Raw genomic sequence first — 23606 nt, 5'->3', positions numbered from 1 at the left:
CCCCCCCCCCCCCCCCCCCCCCCCCCCCCCCCCCCCAAATTTATTTTTTTCTGCAAAAAGAGACTATTTTGGGGGACATGTTTGGATTTGCTTGAATACTTTGATACTCTTTTGGGCTTTTAATAGTATATATATCTGTTTTACTTTTTCGCACGCTTTAGAACATTATTTTGAAACAGCACACAAGTTGTTTTACAGATGTAAGAGATAAAATATCATAACTATTATACTTTACTGCGATGACACAGTGCGAAAGCCTTTCGTCTAAAAAGTTTTTTTTCTTCCGTGTTATGTACGCTATATATATATATATATAGGTATGATATCTGCAAAAGGAAGAGAAATATATTTCAAACATTTTACAAAAAAACCTGACATATTTTATACAGTAAAATATACGAGCTTATCTTAACTTATTCACTTTTAAGTTTTGTCTATGTATTTGCACGAGGTGAATTGTCAAAATGGATAAATTAAAGAATAATAATTTAAAAAAATATATTGTTGATGAATAAAAGATATTTCAAACAAATGAATAAAATCAGTTTAAAACAAATAATAACTGCGTAAATGTTGAAGGAAATTAATCACGTATCTGGATTGGAATATATCAGTGTTTTCAGAAATAGATAAACAAAATAAAACGTAAAAAAATGGCAACTTCAAATAATCCTGACGGACAAGTAGCAGAAAAGATTTCCGAAACTTCTGCTTTCGCAGAAAAAACAAAGTCCAAATTGGAAGAAATGTTTGGGCGGCTGTATTTACACGGACAACTTGGAGATATGGATGCAACTGAAAGACAAGAACTGATGGGCCTACGTGAAAAGCTTGAAGACCTGAAGAACACTATCGACCACTTCCAAAAGGATTCGTCCGAGGTATGTTAAAGGAAAACAGTTTCAAATGCTCATATTTTCATATCTGACATACTGCTAATTTCTGGTGTTGAATGGGTCATTTGGCGTCAGGTGAAACCATTTGTTTTCCATACATGGCTAAACATTTACAAGAGTATTTGCCCTAGCTGCAGTACAATATTCAAGTTGCAGGAATACAAACAAAAAAATTAACTACTAGTATATAATTATAGTAAAAAACTTTGTCTCACAGGCCTGATTTTTGAAACTAAGAAAACAAGTGTTTGTTCACGCTTAAATGTTTTGTTCAGAACTAAAACCGTTGTTACCTAAATTCATCAAAAAGGGTTAAAAACAATAATTCTAATCTATATTACAAGAATTTCCTTACAAGGTGTAAAAAATATCATATTATTTAAGAAGAAATATATATTTTAGTTGACAAATTCATTAACTTATTTTAAGCTAAATCACTCTGTACTTTAAAGCATTGAATTAAAAAAACAACACCAACAAAAAAAAGCAAAACAAACAAACAAAAAAACAAAAACAAAAAAAAACAAACGAAAAACATTTGTTATAAAGACTAATTCAATTTTGGTTAAACTAGATTTTGAAGGCAGTTGAAGATAATTTGAATAATCACCAGTCAGAGCATGTTGAGCAATGTTTATTACAGCTTTGGTTTTATTATTTTATTATAAGGTTTGTGGAATTGATTCGAGCGTTTCGAAACAAAGGTCTGAAGTCGAAAGACGTGACGTCAAAGGAAGGTTATGTGTTGACCGTAAGTGCACAAATTCATTACATGCATAAAATTACGATAGCGGTTATAGTCCATTCACGAAAGTCTATTCATGAATAATGTAAATAATGAAAGTCTATTCATGAATAATGTAAATAATGAAAGTCTATTCATGAATAATGTAAATAATGAGTCTATTCATGAACAATGTAAATAATGAAAGTGTATTCATGAATAATGTTAATAATGAAAGTGTATTCATGAATAATGTAAATAATGAAAGTCTATTCATGAATAATGTAAATAATGATTCTATTCATGAACAATGTTAATAATGAAAGTCTATTCATGAATAATGTTAATAATGAAAGTCTATTCATGAATAATGTCAGTCATGCCAATCAGCCTTTGAAGTTTATATTAAAATGTTTCCGTCATTATAAAACTGTTCATGTCTGTGTTGTATGTAATACTTAAAACAACAATGATAATAATAATAACAAGAAATACCGGTCAGATGTCGTTGGCATCGGTTCGACTTGAAAGCGATTGGTATACAATATATAAGCCGTTATACAAATGATAGGTAGATACAGATTTGAGGGATAGAATAGCGAGTTTCCACCTTTAATGGCGAAGACAGTTGTCATATGCTATCTGAATTTCCGGGGTGGACTGGCTACCTGAGTACCGAATACTCTAAACCAGCTGTATGTCTTCTCAAATATAGCTCAAACCTAAGTGCGCTTCGTGTGAGTAAAGCGCTTGTCACCTTAACCACTCACTCAGGCCAAATTAAGTCATAAAGTACACATCTCTATTTACGTATATTTAAATTTTTAGTAATATACATAAAAATCTCTTTCATATTGAAACGCTCATATTACGACCCTGAATAAATCACGACATCGCATAACTTTATTGGCTTTATGTTGTCACAGGCACTGAGCTTACATATTTCTATCGTATTTCAGGGGACCCGGAAAGTGGTTATAAATCAAAAGAGTGTAAGTATTCATCTTTCTGCAGATTAGTGATAACTAGATCATAGCAAACATTGCAAAAAGAAAACTGATGATGAAATTTATTTGCCTAATTATGTCTCCCACCACACAGTGGTGTGGGAGACATATTGATTTACTCCAGTCCGTGTGTGTGAGCGTGTGTGTGTGTGTGCGCGTGTGTATGTGTGTGTGTGTGTGTGTGTGACAAAGCTTGTCTGCACTCTAAGTCGAACATTTCTCATCCGATCTTCACCAAACTTCAACAAAATGTGTCTGCCAATGAGTGCTCGGCCAAGTTCGATAACTAGCCAAATCAGCCTAGGCACTTCGGAATTATGGCCCTTGAATTACCAAAAACGCTAAGATTTCTTGCGCAATTTTGCCCCCAAACCGGTGCCTATACTACTAGTAGTATAAGCGTCCTTCTGGTGTCAAGAAATCGCATGCACATGTGGATTAAGTAAACAGTATATAAAGACTGACTTATTATTTAGATGATTAGGCAATTGTGGGAGACATGCGCTTTTCTCAAAAGCATCTCTAGTTTTCTTTCAGATGGCTTCAAATCACATTAATTTTTTGGAGGGTTTTTCATTGGAATACACTTGACATTTGAGTTTACTGAATGTGATGTTCATATGAACGCATGCCATGTCCATTGTATTAAAACTTAGTTATTACGTCAGTAAATATTGATTTAAATATAGAAGATCATTATCACATATATTTATTCAGACTAATTAAAAAAAAAAAAAAAAAAAAAAAAAAAAAAAAAGAAATCGGCAACTTCGATTCAAGGAAATGTCATATCTAGTAATTTGCGTCTGAAAAAAAGACTACAGTTTTTAGTGTTATTATACTGATGCACGTTTGCACATATATTTCTGTTATATTAACATATATATTTGTTTTGAATTTCTGGGAGTAATATATCTTTTAATACTTTTAATATTTTCAGTGTCCAAAGCCTACAGTACACCGTCACAGTCTTTTGATGTAAGTAATATCTATTTGCAATATCAACCAACAAATCACTTTTAACAAGTCAGTAAATCCTTCTATCGACTCCATTAAACTGCAATAGCTGTATACATTTGCATTGCACTTGAGGTAAAAGAATTAGAAAGTAAGACTCCGTTATAATGGTTTAATGATAATTTTTATATTTTACTAGTGTCTATATTTTTCCGTCTTCATTTGTCACATTTAAGAAATCATGCCTACTTGTAAGTTACAAATTTGGTGTATTGTTATTTGTTGATAAAAAAGCAGCCATTTACCCGTCAGATAAAATCAAAATAAAGTAAGCTGGAAGCTATAATTATCTATATATAGTACAACCTCTCCAGAGCGGTCCTCCATTAAGCAAAAACCTCTCTATAACAACATCATCAAAATTCCTAAAGATGAAATATACTATCAAATTTAACTCTCCAGAACATCAACCTCTACATAACAGTCAATATTTGTATCTCCCGAAGGCTGTTGCTCTACAGAGGTTGCACTGTATTTGATAAGGACGTTTGTATTTCAGAGACTTGCTGGAGCTGACAAGAACGATACTAATGTCACTTCCGATGAAGAAACAGAATTGTATAACCCATCAGTCCCACTGATATCTAGCTCGGATACAAACGAATGTCAAACAGAGAGGAAGGAGGTTACCTCCTTTTTCCTTGAGACCCCAGAGGCCTCTACTACTTCATTATGTAAAATGGATGATGAACCTGATCAGCAACCAACCAACATCTCAAAACTAAATGCTGAACAAGAATCCGCCACCAATCCTTCGGATGTACAGTTTGTACCAGACGTATTGAACGACCTTTCAAAACCGCCGTCAGAGGAGAACAACCTGGCATATCCTACTGAGCCCGTAAGTTTTAGCCTCTTTCAAAATTTCTCTATTAAAGTTTTTAATTTTTTGATTGTTTCTGTAAATATATATGTGTGATTAGCTTTTAAATTAATGTTATTTTACTATTTATATAATTATAAGTAGATCTATTGTTAATTCTCTCTTATGCTTCACATGTATACTTCAAAATGTGTCATGTAGATATGTTGGTTTTTTTTTCTCTGCTTCATATTGAAGAAATATGTTTTCGATAAATACCCGCCGTATCATTATGATCCGTATCTATATGTACATTAATACAAATATATTCTATATTTGCGCTTTTTGTCACGTTAACGTTCGCGTCCAAACGGACGTGACGTCGTTTGTATTGTACGTTGTAATTTCTGACGAAGACATAAAGGTCGAAACTAGTAAAGAATGTGTTGTCTTGGTAATTTTAAATCCTTTTGATCTATTAAAACGGAAAATAAGTAACTTGATCTGTGTTGATTTTACCCAAATCGTTGCCTAATCACTGAAAATGCTGAAAAAATATTTTACATAAGGAAATTAGCGCTTCTTTTCAAATATATGACAGTTTGAAATTTAAATTGACATTTCATAGTTAAGCTCATATGTCGTATCGAACAATTTGAAATACTATAAATTAGTCAAAGTATATATAATTTAGCACAGCAAGTCAGAAAATTTGGAAAATCTGTCGATAAGATAGAAAAAGTGGAAACTCAACAGGTCGCTCAACACGGCAAAAACGAAAATGTTGCAGGCACGGTTTGATTGAGTCTATCCATGGACGGTTGTGGAAATGCATGCTACTGTCAACGTATGCAAAAATGTAAAAGTGCATGCTACTGTTCGTGGCAAAATAACGGAATAATACCCCTGTATCACGAATGAGACCCATGCGTCTAATTCTTAAGCAAATTAGATTCATTTTGAAAATGAAAGGCATTTTGAATTTTTACAATAACACAAAACGGCTTTATACTTCCTAACATGCCAAAAAATTATGTTTAATTCTTCTGTTTAATACCGTTTGTTACATGTCACAGATATTCTTTTGTTTGATATCGTTTGTTACATGTCACATATATTCTTTTGTTTGATATCGTCTGTTAAAATACCACAGAATTGAATAATTCTTTTGTTTAATAGCGTTTGTTAAATGTCTCAGAATTGAAAACATGCAAATATGAATGTTCTTTGATAACTTCTCATTTCAGAGTCCAACCACCAACCACCATTAGGACGGACTGGGAAATAAAAGCTGCAAACTTCCGATCTGTACACTTGTGAATACGGATTTGTAAAGAAAAGAATAAATTGACAACAATCGGCGCAAAGGGAATTAAATTGAGATTCTAGAGACTTGCTACTTCTTTTGATGGATAAAATTTAAAAAAATCTCTTAATCAGAGAGAAAGAGAGAGAGAGAGAGAGGGAGAGGGAGAGGGAGAGGGAGAGAGAGAGAGAGAGAGAAAGAGGTTTTTCCTCACCGCAAAGTTTGTATTATTGTGACAGGAGTATTTCACGGTTGTAAATATGTTTCAGAAGCATCAATGTTTAAGTATCGTTATGTACAAGTTCTTTTCGTAGCTTTAAAAACGCAGAGGTATGAAAACTTTAAAATTTCTCATTCTCTGTACAATTCTTTGTAGGTAGTTTTGGTTACATGATGTAATATGACTTTGATGTCAGTCCTTTAAAAAACGTTAACCTGAGTGTCACACAATTCTGTGACAATAGTATGCCCTTAATGCTTTTTGTAAATGTATATTTATTTGTATATATAATAAGACCATATGGAATGTTATGTTTTGCTTTTTTTTAACAATACCGTTGCTATTTAATGTTTATCATTTATATGCTCACTAAAATAAATTGATCTTTCGAACAAAAAACAAGTATGGAATTTTCGCTGAAAGACTTCAATCAATAGAGATTGAGTGATATCAATCGAGCTCGTTATTATCACCACACGGCGTGTTTATTGTCTAATAACTCGTATAAGGAAATTTTGATTTCACTATTTTCTCATTCTCTGTATGTTTACATTTCAAACAAATATGCAGCTGTACAATTAATAGTTCCGTGGAAAAGGAAAGACTATGTGATGGCACTGGCTTAATTATTAAGGATAAAACTTCTTTTTTTTTCTAACAAATGCATTTATTTATGTATTGTAAATCGTTGCTTTTCAACTATATTTTCTATCTCAATTAAACACTATGATAAGGGCACAATACTAAAATATAACACGGACGTTTAATAAAAGCAAACAGACACTTTCATTCTACTGACATATGATTTTATATTAGTACCTGATAATGAAGAATGAAAACAACAAATAAATAAATAAAAGCAAACAAAAAAGTCCCTACAACTTTTATCTTTCTTTTGAAGAATTCAATATTTTTGTCTTTATCGGACCAACGGGAAGCTCGATTTTTTATTTAGCCTTATTTGCTCAAATAGGTTAAACAGCAAAAAAAAAAAAAAAACAAAGAAAAATATCAAACAGGGAATGCCACGCACCAAAAGCGCAGCCTCCTCAAAACGAACCCCCAGCACGCAAACGCGTGCACCACATACACACACACACACACACACACACACTCAAAGCTTACACATCAGGACAAAACGAACAACAACAACACACACACACACACACACACACACACACATAAAGCCAACACATAAGGACAAGACGAACAATAAGCATACACACACAAAGTCAACACACAAGGACAAAACGAACAAACAAAGGTACACAGTGGGGCACCGCCTTGGAACGGTCAGTGGCAAAAACACCACTGGGGAGCTTAAACCGGTTTATGGTGCGCACCCAACCTCACTCTTACCCCCACCATGTTCCAAGTCGTGCGCAAGCCCGTTGGATGGTGTTACCGTAGAAAATGAATGACTCTATAGCACGGTAAAATTTGGTCCAAACTCTATCGAGTGAAAAGTAAATAAACAAGAAGTAATATTAACTGTAAAATTATGGAAACAATTGCTTTCAAAACTTTATTGACCTATCATTTTAAGTATTTTATTGTTATCTTTTTTTATAAAAGAGTTGGGCGAGAAGAGGAAGTTCTGAAATGGTAGGGTTGTGCGTGATCAGAAACTCTTGCCGTTGTTATCACTTTCATATGAGCCGCGCCACGAGAAAATCAACATAGTGGCTTTGCGACCAGCATGGATCCAGACCAGCCTGCGCATCAACGCAGTCTGGTAAGGATACATGCTGTTCGCTAACAGTTTCTCTAATTGCAATAGGCTTTGAAAGCGAACAGCATGCTGGCCGCAAACTAACTATGTTGAATTCCTCATGGTGCGGCTCATATCGTATTTTTTTCTCCTTGCGAACTGACCATCAGTGGAGGGAACTACTTTCACGTATTAAGGCCAATCAGAACCGTGATTCATATTATTCTTACCTGCTATATCATAAATTTAAAACTGATTATGTGAGATAAAACATTTCATTGCATTCACTTGCAAGAATATGTGAAAAGTCTTCCGCGTTTGAAAGATATATCAAATTGTGTCTACGAGATAAAATTTTAAAAAAGGAAGCTTAAATCAAAACCACTCGAAACTTATATGTCAAGATAATCTCAGTTGTCAGATAAGTTCTATATTAATGATACAAGGTGTGTGAAATTATTTTTTTCTTTGTCAAATTGAATTTGATAACAATCTTAAAAAATATATACATACTGGTGGCGGTTGTCAAGAATTTTCCACGTTGTTCCAAATTCTCGACATGTGGCGGTTAGGTCAGCCTCCACCAGTATATCTTAACGTTGTGTAATAAGAAGTTTGTTTGTTTCAAGTATACTGTATTAGGCCTCTGTTCACAGGGCCTCCACATCTGCATTTTAAACATATACTTTATATCATATGTATTTGTATATTGACATTTAAGTGAAGCTGTGACCAATTTCTGCCAACCATTAATTTAAACGAAGTTAGATATTAATTGCTTGCTTTAGTAAAATTGTTAATAGTAAATGTAATGTATTCATATAACTGTCTTGGGTTGTTCTTTTTAGTATTATTATTTCTGTGCCAAGCTATCTTCAGTAATGTGTTTTTAATGATTACCATTCAAAACCTGTTACTGAAGGAGCTCTTATCCTGTTGTAAGGGCCCGTTTTAGCTTATATCTTGTTGGTATATTAATATACTTGTTGCGATTTAATCTCCTTTTGGGTCCTTTCAGTTCTGCACATGGAAGAAGAAGGTCGTTTGCAAATAGATGCCGGGGTTGATTTTGCTTCTTATCGAAGGAATCCTCGATTGTTTATACTTGCTGATGTTTAATATCCCACCCTCCACTCCCCTTATTTTGCTTGTGTTCTCCTTTTTCTGTATAATTTCAGGTACATCGTATGTGTTCAAGTTCAGCCTACACCTTCCTTGCCTTCAGTCTTTACAGCTTCACATGGAATATTAGCAGTTTTCACATGTTGATGTATGAACATGACAGTGTCTGTTTTCCAGAACTGTGAAATGTGTATGTGTCATATATAAACGTTTAACGTAGTTACTGATTCTGTATGTCTGATTTTGTACACCTGATCTCCGTTGAATTCTGATTCCAGGTTCGGCGGTTAGGTCAGCCTCCACCAGTATATCTTAACGTTGTGTAATAAGAAGTTTGTTTGTTTCAAGTATACTGTATTAGGCCTCTGTTCACAGGGCCTCCACATCTGCATTTTAAACATATACTTTATATCATATGTATTTGTATATTGACATTTATGTGAAGCTGTGACCAATTTCTGCCAACCATTAATTTAAACGAAGTTAGATATTGATTGCTTGCTTTAGTAAAATTGTTAATAGTAAAAGTAATGTATTCATATAACTGTCTTGGGTTGTTCTTTTTAGTATTATTATTTCTGTGCCAATCTATCTTCAGTAAATGTATAAAGGAATACCAGAAATAACTGAATGAAATATATCAAAGAATACGCATAAAGTGTAGAAATTCACAGGATTATCTTTGTATTTATAGAGATTTTATGTAATTCATTATTAAGTCATTTAGTTGAAACATTAGAAATGGCAGTCTCTAATCCGGACGAAAACTTCAATAAGAAGATTGAAGAGACTGTTGCTTTCGTAGACAATACTAAAGAAGAACTAGAAAAGCAGTTTGGTATGTTATACATACATGGGAAGCCAAGGAATATGAGCGAAACAGAAAAACAAAAACTTGCGGGCATGTGTGACAAGCTTGAAGAATTACAGAAATGTATCGACAAAAAAAGGATTTGCTTCAGGTATTTTTTGTCTAAGGTGTTTGCATATTTAAAAAAACTGGAAACAATGTTAATTATGACCAGTATTTTTGTTAAGTTTTATCTTTAACATCATTTAGTAAAATGATTTGGATTTCTTATATGCATATTCAAGAACTTTTTTAACTTCACATGTTTATTTCTCGTTTTAATCTTTGTGTGCATATTTCAGTAATTTCAGTGAAAATTTTATGTTTCTTTCTTTGTTTTAGCAACTGTTGACATTTTTGTAAAATATCTAACTTTACATCTGTATTTTGATTATTTAACATTGTCTATATTTTCATATGGTTGCCATAAATGCTATTTGCATCAACATTTATAGCAAAGCTCTCTGATACTCCCAGATTGATGTTTTTTTATATCTTTTTTAACAAAGATTTGTGCAACTGGAGCTGAAAACTGTGTGCTGAAATCAATTGAAAGACGCACACCAAAAGGAAGGACGCAGAGTAAGTGCAAAATTTTACGAATACAAAAAAAGAAGAAATATTACAAAAATATTGCTCATACTATACCTCAAACATAATAGTTTGTGTGTTATTAAAGAAAACTGAAAACTTATTTAGAACCCACTTGGTTATTTAAATATTCATGAACGAACGTATTTGTTTCTTCGATTTGTAAATGAATATTGACCGCATGATTACTAAAATAAATAATCACATGTTTCGATTTTTTATTTATCAGTTGATTTCCTAGTATTTATCAGGAAGGTCTATCAGTTGTTCCAGTATTTATCTATTTGATATTCTTTAACACGCAGGTTCAAAATGAGTGTATTAAAAAGAAGACTACCCGAACGGGAAAGAATTATAGGTTAGAGAAAAGGGTATCTGAAAATATCCCCACAAAAAAGAGAATATTTGGACAGACTTATGTAGTTAAAACTATGACGTAGGACAGCAGATGTTATGACTTCTTAGGACAGTTTAGTTAAAGTGTTTATTGTATATAATGTGTTTAGGAACACTGACTTCCTTTATCATTTAATGTGTATAAAATTCCTATTTTGTTTAAATCTTAAAGTTATATAATTTTATTAATTTCAGGGGAAAGTGGTTACAGCTCAGCGGGGTATTGTAAGTGATATTATTTGCCAATAAAATCATGGTAGACTGTAATCATTTCCGGGGAAAGTAGTTACTGTTAAGCGTGAATCTGTAATATCATCAGCCAATATAATCATGGTAGACTCAGTCGTTTTAGGGGAAGTGGTTACTGTTAAGCGTGGATCTGTAATATCATCAGCCAATATAATAATGGTAGACTCAGTCGTTTTAGGGGAAGTGGTTACTGTTAAGCGTGAATCTGTAATATCATCAGCCAATATAATAATGGTAGACTCAGTCGTTTTAGGGGAAGTGGTTACTGTTAAGCGTGAATCTGTAATATCATCAGCCAATATAATCATGGTAGACTCAGTCGTTTTAGGGGAAGTGGTTACTGTTAAGCGTGGATCTGTAATATCATCAGCCAATATAATAATGGTAGACTCAGTCGTTTTAGGGGAAGTGGTTACTGTTAAGCGTGAATCTGTAATATCATCAGCTAATATAATCATGGTAGACTCAGTCGTTTTAGGGGGAAGTGTTTACTGTTAAGCGTGGATCTGTAATATCATCAGCCAATATAATCATGGTAGACTCAGTCGTTTTAGGGGAAGTGATTACTGTTAAGCGTGGATCTGTAATATCATCAGCCAATATAATCATGGTAGACTCAGTCGTTTTAGGGGGAAGGGGTTACTGTTAAGCGTAGATCTGTAATATCATCAGCCAATAAAATCATGGTAGACTCAGTCGTTTTAGGAGAAGAGTTACTGTTAAGCGTGGATCTGTAATATCATCAGCCAATATAATCATGGTAGACTCAGTCGTTTTAGGGGAAGGGGTTACTGTTAAGCGTGGATCTGTAATATCATCAGCCAATATAATCATGGTAGACTCAGTCGTTTTAAGGGAAGGGGTTACTGTTAAGCGTGGACCTGTAATATCATCAGCCAGTATAATCATGGTAGACTCAGTCGTTTTAGGGGGAGTGGTTACTGTTAAGCGTGGATCTGTAATATCATCAGCCAATATAATCATGGTAGACTCGGTCGTTTAAGGGAAGGGGTTACTGTTAAGCGCGGACCTGTAATATCATCAGCCAATATAATCACCGTAGACTCAGTCATTTTAAGGGAAGGGGTTACTGTTAGGCGTGGACCTGTAATATCATCAGCCAATATAATCATGGTAGACACAGTCGGTTTAGGGAAAGTAGTTACTGTTAAGCGTGGACCTGTAATATCATCAGCCAATATAATCATGGTAGACTCAGTCGTTTTAGGGGAAGGGGTTACTGTTAAGCGTGAATCTGTAATATCATCAGCCAATATAATCATGGTAGACTCAGTCGTTTTAGGGGAAGGGGTTACTGTTAAGCGTGGATCTGTAATATCATCAGCCAATATAATCATGGTAGACTCAGTCGTTTAAAGGAAAGTAGTTACTGTTAAGCGTGACCTGTATATCTCAGCCAATATATCATGGTACTGTAAGCGTGACTGTAATATCATCAGCCAATATATCATGGTAGACTCAGTCGTTTTAGGGGAAGGGGTTACTGTTAAGCGTGGATCTGTATATCATCAGCAAATAATATGGTAGACTCAGTCGTTTTAGGGAAGGGTTACTGTTAAGGTGGACTGTAATATCATCAGCCAATATAATCAGGTAGACTCAGTCGTTTTAGGGAAGGGTTACGTTAAGCGTGATCTGTAATATCATCACCAATATAATCTGGTAGACTCAGTCGTTTTAAGGAGGGGTTAGTTAAGCGTGGATAATATCATCAGCCAATATAATCAGGCAGATCAGTCGTTTAGGGATGGGGTTCTGTTAGCGTGGACCTGAATACATCAGCGATATAATCATGGTAGACTCAGTTGTTTTAGGGGAAGTGGTTGCTGTTAAGCGTATATCTGTAATATCATCAGCCAATATAATCATGGTAGACTCAGTTGTTTTAGGGGAAGTGGTTACTGTTAAGCGTGGACCTGTAATATCATCTGCCAATATAATCATGGTAGACTCAGTCGTTTTAGGGGAAGGGGTTACTGTTAAGCGTGGACCTGTAATATCATCTTCGAATATAATCATGGTAGACTCGGTCGTTTTAGGGGAAGGGGTTACTGTTAAGCGTATATCTGTAATATCATCAGCCAATATAATCATGGTAGACTCAGTCGTTTTAGGGGGAGGGGTTACTGTTAAGCATGGATCTGTAATATCATCAGCCAATATAATCATGGTAGACTCAGTCGTTTTAGGGGAAGTGTTTACTGTTAAGCGTGGACCTGTAATATCATCTGCCAATATAATCATGGTAGACTCAGTTGTTTTAGGACAAGTGGTTACTGTTAAGAGTGGATATGTAAGTGATATCATCAGCCAATTTGAACATGGTAGACTCAGTCGTTTTAGGGGAAGTGGTTACTGTTAAGCGTGGATCTGTAAGTGATATCATCAGCCAATTTAAAGATGGTAGACTCAGTCGTTTTAGGGGAAGTGGTTACAGTTCAGCGGGAACTGTCATTAATGATATTATAAGTCACTAAAATCATGGCAGACTTTTACGAAATTGATTAAAATGCATTTACGTTTGCAATATTTGTGCAATTTTGAAATTTCATTTCGTTTGAAAGACATTTTTTAAAGAGTAAATATTGGAACTTGAGGGAAGAAAACTTTTAAAACTAAGCATTTGTTTTTGTACTTTTTGCAGTGTCACAAGTTTACAATTCTACACCAGACCAGTCAAGCAATGTAAGAAAGATTGATGTTGCTTCTATCCTTTAAGTGATGAAGTACTCTTCCCGTTTTAAAAATATATTGTGATTCTTTAAACTTTAAAAAAATATAGCTTGCTAGACTTTAAAGTGAATTATTGAGTAAAAGCTCTACAATTATTGTACCTACTTAATATCAGTTATTTAAAAAAATAGATTTGAAAGAACCTACACCTGTCTTAAAAGTTACTTTTATATGTCAGAGACTTTCTACAGCTGATTCCAGTACAGTTTCAACAGAAGAAGCCGACCTGTTCAACCCTTCGATTTCCGGTTTAGACAGCAGCGCCTCGAAGGAATGTCTACCGAAACATGGGGTGACGTTTTATTCTCAGTCCCCGCCACCATCTACCACGTCACTGACAAACGTAAATGAGCTGGACCCTCTGACGCACAGTTGTAACTCAAATTCTGAACAAGAATCTAACACCAGTCCTTCAGATATACAGACTGAACCAAATGAATTAAACGATCTTTCAAAACCATCATCAGAAGAAGATAACACGAAGCTTGCAGACGATTCGGTAAGTTGTTGTGGTTTTAAGCATTTATTGATAAGATATTACCCTCTGCACTTCCGTCGAAAAATAACTTGAAGTATGGGATCAAACTCATTTATCATATTTGTATTGTTACTTATCCCGATATGGGTGATCTCCCCTGAAATATCAACTACTGAAGGAACATAACATTAAATGGTGAAAAATGATTTGAGATGTTGTATGGATTTCTGTGAGATGGGATATTTTTTGTTAGGCTTAACGTCACACCAACAAAATGTTAGGTCATATGGTTCCAACTTTTCATAGGGCAGAAGACACGAGGTGACCCACCGGGCATTATTTCATCACTGGAGGGCACCTGGTACAACCACCGACCATGTGTAAGCCAACTGTCTCCGCCCCAAATGAGGTTTAAAGCGATATCGGTGAGGGGGCAAGTGATTTGAAGTCAGCGACCTTAACCACTCGGTCACGGAGGTCCCCGGATGCCGAAGAACATTTCAATAAACGTTTATGTTCATTTTGTTTCTAAAAATCAGTTTAACGTGAAAGACAAATGTTTATTTGACGGTCTTTATAATTTCAGTGTTCCTCTACTAAGTAGAATACGTTATACTGATGTTTTGGCCAGATTTAAAACGGAAATGATCAGAACTAATCAATTTGTCACACATTACACCCAGCTTAGACGCCAGAAACTTCAAATACCGAATTTCGTGTTCACATTGGCTATATTATGCACAATTCAAGAAGACAGAGTTTTTTATTGAATCTACAACGGACTTTGGAAAAGGGAAAACTTCTGACAAATCTTTTTTAATGTCTATTCATCAGGTCATGAACGGTAACCAGTGCTTTCAGAAAATGTGGTTGTTGCATTAGCTTCATCATTACTATTTACTGGAAACACACCTTCTGTCGTATTTAACATTTTCATTTAACTTTTGAACAGCTATCGAGGTTATTTGTCCATGGATGTGCTTGTGTTCTAATTGCTCAATGAGGTCATTGACTCCCCTGCACATTGCTTTGCTTCTTTTGGTACTGTAAGCCCGCTCGCTTAGCTCAATAGGTAAGAGCCTTGGTCTACGGATCTCGGGGTCGCGAGATCGATCCTCGGACGGGGCGTATCTTCTCCGTGACTATTTGATAAACGACATTGTGTCTGATATCATTAGTCCTCCACCTCTGATTCATGTGGGGAAGTTGCAGTTACTTGCGGAGAACAGGTTTGTACTGGTACAGAATCCGGGAACACTGGTTAGGTTAACTGCCCGCCGTTACATGACTGAAATACTGTTGAAAAACGGCGTTATACCCAAAACAAACAAAACAAATCTTTTGGTACTGTAAAGCAATTTGTTTCGGAGATTCTTATTTCATATCGCACCATAATTCCTTGAAATAACTTGAAAGGTAGCACATCTTAGTTGAAGCTTAATATTGTGTTGACATACTGCTTTTTCCAATATGAACTCCTTTTAAAAAGTTTACCTTGATCGTTTTAAAACAGACTATCAATACTGTTTGGTTGTAGCAAGGTTTGCTGTAATGTTGCGGTCAAAGGTGATTCCTATGTAGTAAAAAGTAATGCCATTTTAGTTAAAATAGTTCATTTAACGCATTTGACAGGTCACTTTTGTGCGTGAGAATGCTAAACTGAAAGTTTGAGACAGACTATTTGTAATACCTTGATTTTCGTGTTTTTTACTAAAGAAAACTCCATAAATGCACATAATGTTTACAATATTTTAAAATTTGCAGTTACTAAATGCAAAATGTTTAGAGGGGAAAATTGTGTGCGTAATTTTTTTGTTTATATTTACCTTGTCGAAAGCGGTTTTGCTATAAAACTTGAGACGTAGGAATGGTAAAGAAAAAGTAAAAAAAAACCCAAAAACAACAGGATAAACAGTTATAAAATGTTTGAAAAAGTACAACAAACATCAACATAATATATAAAATATAGTTTTATTCTAATATTGCAAACCAACACTTCTATGAATAATACTTCATAATAATATATTGTATTAGATACATTCTTTATTGTATATTTTCATATTGTTTTGTTCTTACTGCATATACCACAGATGGACAACTGATAACACTAATGGATGGATGTACTACAACCGAGATTGGAATCAAACATCTTAGTGAAAAGTTTGTTTTACAAAATTGAAAAAAATAAATGTAATCATATATAAATATACTTGTTTTGTATCGATGTACATGTTATATACTAAAAGGCTTACTGTACTCATTAGTGGCACATAATAATACAGTTTCCCATTCTTTCTTTGTTTTAGGAATATTACCCATGAAAGTCCCCATCACCTTGTTTTAGGACGCTTAACAATGACATTTTTCGCCTTGTTTTAGGAAATTATCAATGACAGTTTTCCTTTGTTTGGTTGACATTATCATCGCATTTTGCCCTTTTTTAGGAATATTACCGATGACATTATCATCACATTTTTCTCTTGTTTAAGGAATATGACCAATGACATTATCATCGCATTTTTCTCTTGTTTTAGGAATATTACCGATGACATTATCATCGCATTTTTCTCTTGTTTAAGGAATATTACCAATGACATTATCATCGCTTCCTGCATATTCACGATTTGCCGTTAAATCTGTATTGCTACCTCACACTAGCGGTACCAGTTGGCCACGCGGATATATTTTAAACTCCTGTCAAATGTAATATTTGCAAAGACCTGTATTGCACTTTAAAGCAAACTGATATGGTTGATCATTGTAAAGTATGATCTTATGAATATTTTGAAAACCTTAGACAAAATAAAATGAAACTTAAGAGTTGTAAGTCAACAAACGCAACAGGCAGAGCTACCTGAGTAAGATTCCAAATTTGAAATTGTCTTTTGAGTTTGAAATGTCATTTGTTGTTCCCTATACGGAAAACAACTTCATTTAAGACAATATGAAAATATACAATGCAAGGTATATTGAATTTGCACAACGAAACAATATCTAAACCGCAGTAGATCTATTTTGTCATACAAACTAAATCGTGTCCAACAAATGACTTATATATCTCCCAATACATGGATTACAAAATGTAAATTATATAGAGAGTGATTATATGTTTAAAATACATGCATTTCTTGCCTACATGACGTAGAAAGTACACAACTGTTCCAGGTCTGGGATAAATATTTCTGTCTTTCCCCAAAATAGAACAGAGTGCACTTAGGTGACGTCAATAGTACAAACACCATTATGACGTCATAACCTATATATCACGAAAACCCCAGATCTATTCGTTACCACGATCTATTTTGAACGTGACAAAAAAAAATGATCTTACATGTCTACCAGTGAATGACAGCTTAATTAACCGACCCTTAGGACAAATTGGAACCTCTGTTTTTCATTCCACACTATATACCGGGAAACTCCTGTTTTACACAGGAAGGCATGCAAGATCCTCATAATGTTCATACACTCATAAGACAATAAACATACGTTAAAAATACATTGTTAAAACGTTCATTGCCCTCCACACTTATTCATTTATTGACAAACATATATAGGTGGTCTTAAAAAATAAATGTGAAAACTATTTTCAATTTCCATATAACAATTTGGTTTAATATTTTAAAAAATAGCTCAGAAACAAAAAATCATGTTCTAATGTTAACTAGAACTGTCACAGGAGTGACTCATACCCCCACCATACAGTCTAGTCACAGAAGAAAGGCAACCATAAGAAATCTTAAAAATACTTAGTCTTTGGAGTACTTCATCCTGGGCTTCCACATGTAAGTAATACTAGTATAATACTAGTATAGTAATACTAGTAAATATATTAAATCTCTAATATTAGAGATACACTAAAAGTGAATACAAAAAAGTGTCTTACCAACCCATGTTACCACAGAAAAATGTATTTACTTTTTACATAGGACTTATAATAAAAAAGTTAAAAAAATACCTATAATATTGAAAATCTAAAAATAAGATTTCTAAAAATAGACTAATTCCTGGAATTTAAGGTGAAGAAACTCCATACAAAAGTTAAAAAAAGGTTACTTCCCTTTGGCTCTAAGCCAATCAGAATGAGATATAGTGAAAATACATCAAAATTAACCTTAAATTCTAGGTAAAAGGGGACACAATTCAAGAAAAATAGTGTCAGAGTTATGCACCTTGTGTCACATGATGTGGGTGATGAGGTGGAACATCTACTTTAAGTCTGAATCAAATCCATTCAGTAGTAACTGAGATATAGTGAAAATACATAAAAATTAACCTTAAATTCTAAGTAAAAAGGGGCATAATTCATGAAAAATTGGTGTCAGAGTTATGCACCTTGTGTCACATGATGTGGGTGATGAGGTGGAACATTTATTTTAAGTTTGAATCAAATCCATTTTGTAATAACTGAGATATAGTGAAAATACATCAAAATCAACCTTAAATTTAAAGTAAAAGGGGACATAATTCATAAAAAATTTATGTCAGAGTTAAGCACCTTATGTCACATGATGTAGGTGGTGAGGTGGAGCAACTATTTTAAGTTTGAATCAAATCCATTTAGTAATAACTGAGATATAGTGAAAATACAACAAAATTAACCTTAAATTCTAAGTAAAAGGGGACATAATTCATGAAAACTTGGTGTCAGAGTTATGCACCTTGTGTCACATGATGTGGGCACATGATGTGGGCACATGATGTGGAACATCTATTTTAAGTTTGAATCAAATCCATGCAGTAGTAACCGAGATATAGTGAAAATACATTTAAATCAACCTTAAATTCTAAGTAAAAAGGGGCATAATTCATAAAACAAGAGCTGTCGGAGGACAGCAACGCTCGACTATTTAACAGCCTTGTCGCTTGAATGAATAAGAAAGTCGAAAAAGGGGCATAATTTAGTAAAAAAGTAAAATAGGGTTATGGAACCTGCATAGTGCTTATCAGCTCATGACAGTGAACTAGTGTGTGAAGTTTCAATCCTTTCCCATTAGTGGATACTGAGATACCAGCTTACATACAAAAACTTAACCAAAAATTTCTATGTTGAAAAAGGGGCATAATTTTGTAAAAAAGCAAAATAAAGTTATGGGACCTGCTTTGGGCATGTCAGATCATGACAGTGAACTAGTGTGTGAAGTTTCAATCCATTCCCATCAGTGAGTACTGAGATACCAGCTTACATACAAAACCTTAACCAAAAAATTCTAAGTCGAAAAAGGGGCATAATTTTGTAAAAAAGCAAAATAGAGTTATGGAACCTGTGCAATGTAAGTCAGTTTATCACAGTAAATAAGTGTGTGAAGTTTCAATCCATTCCCACAAGTGGTTACTGAGATACCAGCTTACATACAAAACCTTAACCAAAAATTTCTAAGTCAAAAAAGGGGCATAATTTTGTAAAAAAGCAAAACAGAGTTATGGAACCTGTGCAATGTAAGTCAGTTTATCACAGTGAATAAGTGTGTGAAGTTTCAATCCATTCCCACAAGTGGTTGCTGAGATACCAGCTTACATACAAAAACTTAACCAAATCGGGACGCGGATGCGGACGCCGACGCGGACGCCGACGCATGGGCGAGTCCAATAGCTCTACTATTCTATGAATAGTCGAGCTAAAAAATTGGTGTCAGAGTTATGCACCTTGTGTCACATGATGTGGGTGATGAGGTGAAACATCTATTTTGAGTTTGAATCAAATCCATTTAGTAATAACTGAGATAGAGTGAAAATACAGCAAAATTAACCCTAAATTCTAAGTAAAAGGGGACATAATTCATGAAAACTTGGTGTCAAGAGTTATGCACCTTGTGTCACATGATGTGGGTGATAAGGTGGAACATGTATTTTAAGTTTGAATCAAATCCATTTGGTAATAACTGAGATAATAGATTTCGGGACGCGACGGGACGGGACGGGACGGGACGCGACGGGACGCGACAAAACTGACTCCTATATACCCCCCTCAAACATGTTTGGTGGGGGTATAATAATAGGACCAAACTTCAATTGTAAAGAAATATCTTTTTAAGCCAAAATCTGGAGTTCAGTCCCTTTAAACTCACAATTATATCTAGATCCTTACAACTGCAAAGTTTCTGCAGAGCAGGTGATTTGAATTTCATTCACGTCCTTGGACTATTTAGAGAAACAACTTTCATCATTCATCATTCTTTTTGTAGATATCAAGTTTTCTCCACTTTAGATTTTGACAAGTACGCCTATGAACATGGGCTTTGAAATTTTTATATTATATTGAAAGCAAAATTACATTAACACATATTTTAGACGAAAACAAATAAACCTTACCCTAGATGTAAGAAAATACTATAAAGATATATCAAACAAACACTTTCATGAAATATCAAAATATATGCTTAAAAAAGATAAGAAGGAAATACAAATATGTACATGCATGCTTATATATACATAGATTCAAGGCTTCAAATAGGGTCGGTGAATGAACGCTGATATATAGCGATTAGATATTATCAACTGTTGAGCAACCAAAACAACTGCAACCAGGTACTAATGAATTAACAGAGCAAATAAATCAATTCTGGAAAGAACCTTTTCAAGGTTTATCAACATTTATCGTACTAAGTCGTTTTGTAAAAGTACATAAGCAATATAACACCCAGACAGGTATTTATTCAATGAGTTTGAATACACTGAGAATAAAAATATGATTCATATATATTGCATTTATGTGATTTTCTGACAGATATCCACTATACTATTTTTCAAATGGATTATACTATTTGATTTGATAGATAGATACGATTTAACAACATTAGAATGTACATAAAATTTCCAGCTGCTTGTTTCTAACCCTTACCCTACTAAATTTCTGTAATGACCTTGTCCATCTTTCATTTTGGACAGTACCATTAACTGTTAAAAGGGGTGATAACCAAAAAGATACTGATTGAATAGGGAACAGTGCAGGTTTTGATTAGACTGCACGGATGTGCAGGCTAATCATGATCTACACTGGTCGCAAAGTCAAAATCAGTCCTGTCCAGCATGATAAGGGTTAACTAATTTCTTATATATTTAATACATTCTTGAAGAATGAATGATCAATTTCATGTCCTCGGTAAAATATGAATATAAGTTTAGTTTTGCATGCATAAAATTTTAGAGTAATATGGCACAGTGAAACATCATTACATAATACTAGTATGCAGTCAACAAACCAGCGAAATGTACAACATCGAACCCCATTCAGTAACGTAGGAACAGAAAAAATAAAATAATATATATTGTGCAAAATAAAAACATACTAGTACACAAACTATAAGTCGTATACAGAAACATATCTAGAAATCTTTGTTTGATCAAATTAAATACTAATTGCTGTATACATAAAGGCTTCAGTATAAGTATTTAAAACATTAAGAGCTGCTGCTTTTACTAATTGTACTACTAAATACTTTTTCAATTAAAAGCTATGATCAACATACATCAAGGCGACACTGTAAGTCTTTACTAATTATTTTCTAAACTGTGGTAAATAGATGTAGTTTAGACTATTACAAATAAAAACACAGTTGTGCATTCAATCATTTTCTTGTTTTTATTTAGTTTGTGTTCGTTTAGATGCTAACAGTCTTTCAACTGTATTCATGTTGATCTTCATTCAGCAAAATATCAACAATATGATATTTGGTTTCAACGCACGCACTTCGATGACTCAATTTGTTTACTTCTACATTAGCGTATCATTAAAAAAGAACAAAGTCTTTCTCGTCATCTCCAACAACACGAGCCACTGGATAATTAGTCGATGTGGTGCTGTGTAATGAGCGATGCGTCGACAAGCGTTCAATGACGTCAGATGGCAGATGGATTTCTGTTTTGGCGTCATCGTATCGTCTGAAAGAAGATCAGTCATAAGTTTCCTATCCTTATAAAGATAAACAGTAACAAAACCTTTACTTACAAAGTTCTCAAACTTTTATTTCAGCTTTGTAAATTTCCAAAGTGAATGCAGAGCAAGAACTATATTACAACAGTTTTACCTGTGCTTATTTGGTCAGTTCTTACTGTGTTTATGCAAATGTTCGAAATACAATGTATGGCCGAAACACATATAAAAATACAAGGAATATCTTGCATCATTTTAAACAAGAAAACATTACACGATTGATACTGATTGATTAGACATGAAATAATTATCAACACTGGCTGTCTATGATTCCCAAATATTTGACGGCACAACAATATGATTTTTTAACCTTACCATAATAATTAAGTTATGACTGTTGTTAGATAAGATTATGTTTTGAAAACGGCACATAAGAGTTATGGTTATTTGAAATTGCGGTCTGTTTAGAAGAAATGATAAACCATCTCGAATATCACGGAATCTTTTTTTTTGTAACTAACATTGTTCTACTCAGACAAGAAAGCGTAACAGATGGACGGAAGGATAAAGCATGAAACAATTTTTGGAATACAATTATAAACAGATTATGCGTAGTTATACACATACTAGTATATCAAGAAAACCGTTAAAACACACTCAAAACCTTATAAATAATTCCTGAATAGATCGATTCGAACACGATCAAACTATCGACTTTTATTGTATTTCAAGTGCCAGTCGGGAAACACATGTATATCAAGGTGCCAAAAGGGAAAACACGCGAGAGAAACTTAAAATGTGAGATAGTTTGTGATAACAATGAGGTTTCTAATAATCAGAAAATATTTAATTTTGTCTTATATTTTATCTGTGTCTCACTTTAAAATACTTTTGTACCAAACAAAAAGCAACACTGACACACATACTACAATCCAAAAGGAAATAATATGGAAGTAATAGGGGTGATTGTGTACGAGTTGAGGTTTGTAACAGAAGGAGGCCCGGCACGTTGCTTGTCTCTCCTTCTTGCAGCGTTAAAATAAAGAATTCATACTTACAATATATATTAAAGACCAAATTAGATTAAAAATATAAAAATGTAAAACCTATTTTCGGTTATAAGCGAGGAATTAAAAATAAATATAAGTACAGTTTTGCTTAAGTATATACATATACAAATTCGTCTTTACAAATCCACATAAAGGCAACGGCCTATCATAACATAAGTAAGTAATGTGGAAAAAATAATAATTCTTATTAAACGGGCATCTATTTTAAAGCTTAAACAGACTCTTTTACAGCTTTAATAGGAATTTTTATATACAAAACAAAAATCAAAAATTGAAAAGTCACTACTTATGATAGCACATGTAAGGTAAGACGCCTAACATTACCAGAAATTTCAATAGTTTGGCTATGAAAAAATTACAGATGTCCGACGGCCATCTTTCACTACATATCTCATTTTTCAATATACGTATATGCCTCTTACAGCTACATTCATAATAAGATATCATGCATTAACTAGAGATTGTTGAAATATTTCCGGGTTTTAGTGGCAGTACATATTTAAGTTACACGTGTACGTGTGTACTATTTCAAAACCGAAT

General features: G+C 33.9%; 3 protein-coding genes across 12 annotated transcripts in view; 2 read left to right on the top strand and 1 right to left on the bottom strand.

Annotated features, from left to right (window-relative positions):
• The first annotated feature begins 327 nt into the window (after window positions 1–327).
• LOC123542113 (uncharacterized) lies at window positions 328–6981 on the top strand. The gene is made up of 6 exons (XM_045327767.2): window positions 328–881; window positions 1566–1647; window positions 2580–2612; window positions 3568–3605; window positions 4144–4485; window positions 5694–6981. Exons 1-6 carry the CDS (start codon window positions 654–656, stop codon window positions 5715–5717), a joined length of 747 nt encoding a protein of 248 aa, XP_045183702.2. The 5' UTR covers window positions 328–653; the 3' UTR covers window positions 5718–6981.
• Window positions 6982–9396: 2415 nt separating this feature from the next.
• On the top strand, window positions 9397–16328 carry LOC123542114 (uncharacterized). Its single transcript, XM_045327768.2, has 6 exons — window positions 9397–9767; window positions 10165–10237; window positions 10838–10867; window positions 13557–13597; window positions 13824–14144; window positions 14710–16328. Exons 1-6 carry the CDS (start codon window positions 9738–9740, stop codon window positions 14725–14727), a joined length of 513 nt encoding a protein of 170 aa, XP_045183703.2. The 5' UTR covers window positions 9397–9737; the 3' UTR covers window positions 14728–16328.
• Window positions 16076–23606, bottom strand: part of LOC123542023 (multiple epidermal growth factor-like domains protein 6) — a 93368-nt gene continuing 85837 nt past the window's right edge. For all 10 annotated transcript variants that reach the window (XM_053531920.1, XM_053531921.1, XM_053531924.1 and 7 more), the window contains one exon: window positions 16076–22004. In XM_053531920.1, coding sequence (XP_053387895.1) covers window positions 21854–22004 — 151 coding nt within the window. In that variant the 3' untranslated portion in view covers window positions 16076–21853. The remainder of the gene's footprint in view (window positions 22005–23606) is intronic.

This window comes from Mercenaria mercenaria, chromosome 19, assembly GCF_021730395.1.
Source record: "Mercenaria mercenaria strain notata chromosome 19, MADL_Memer_1, whole genome shotgun sequence".
NCBI lineage: Eukaryota > Metazoa > Mollusca > Bivalvia > Venerida > Veneridae > Mercenaria > Mercenaria mercenaria.
Note: the sequence above shows the minus strand (reverse complement) of the source record. Positions and strands in the feature narration are given on the sequence as shown.

Coding starts and splice junctions, on each gene's coding strand:
- LOC123542113 (XM_045327767.2), top strand. CDS start 654: ATGGCAACTTCAAATAATCCTGACGGACAAGTAGCAGAAAAGATTTCC. Junction 2,613..3,567: donor TGGTTATAAATCAAAAGAGT/GTAAGTATTCAT, acceptor TAATATTTTCAG/TGTCCAAAGCCTACAGTACA. Junction 4,486..5,693: donor TGGCATATCCTACTGAGCCC/GTAAGTTTTAGC, acceptor TTCTCATTTCAG/AGTCCAACCACCAACCACCA.
- LOC123542114 (XM_045327768.2), top strand. CDS start 9,738: ATGTATCGACAAAAAAAGGATTTGCTTCAG. Junction 10,238..10,837: donor ACCAAAAGGAAGGACGCAGA/GTAAGTGCAAAA, acceptor TATTAATTTCAG/GGGAAAGTGGTTACAGCTCA. Junction 10,868..13,556: donor TTACAGCTCAGCGGGGTATT/GTAAGTGATATT, acceptor TACTTTTTGCAG/TGTCACAAGTTTACAATTCT.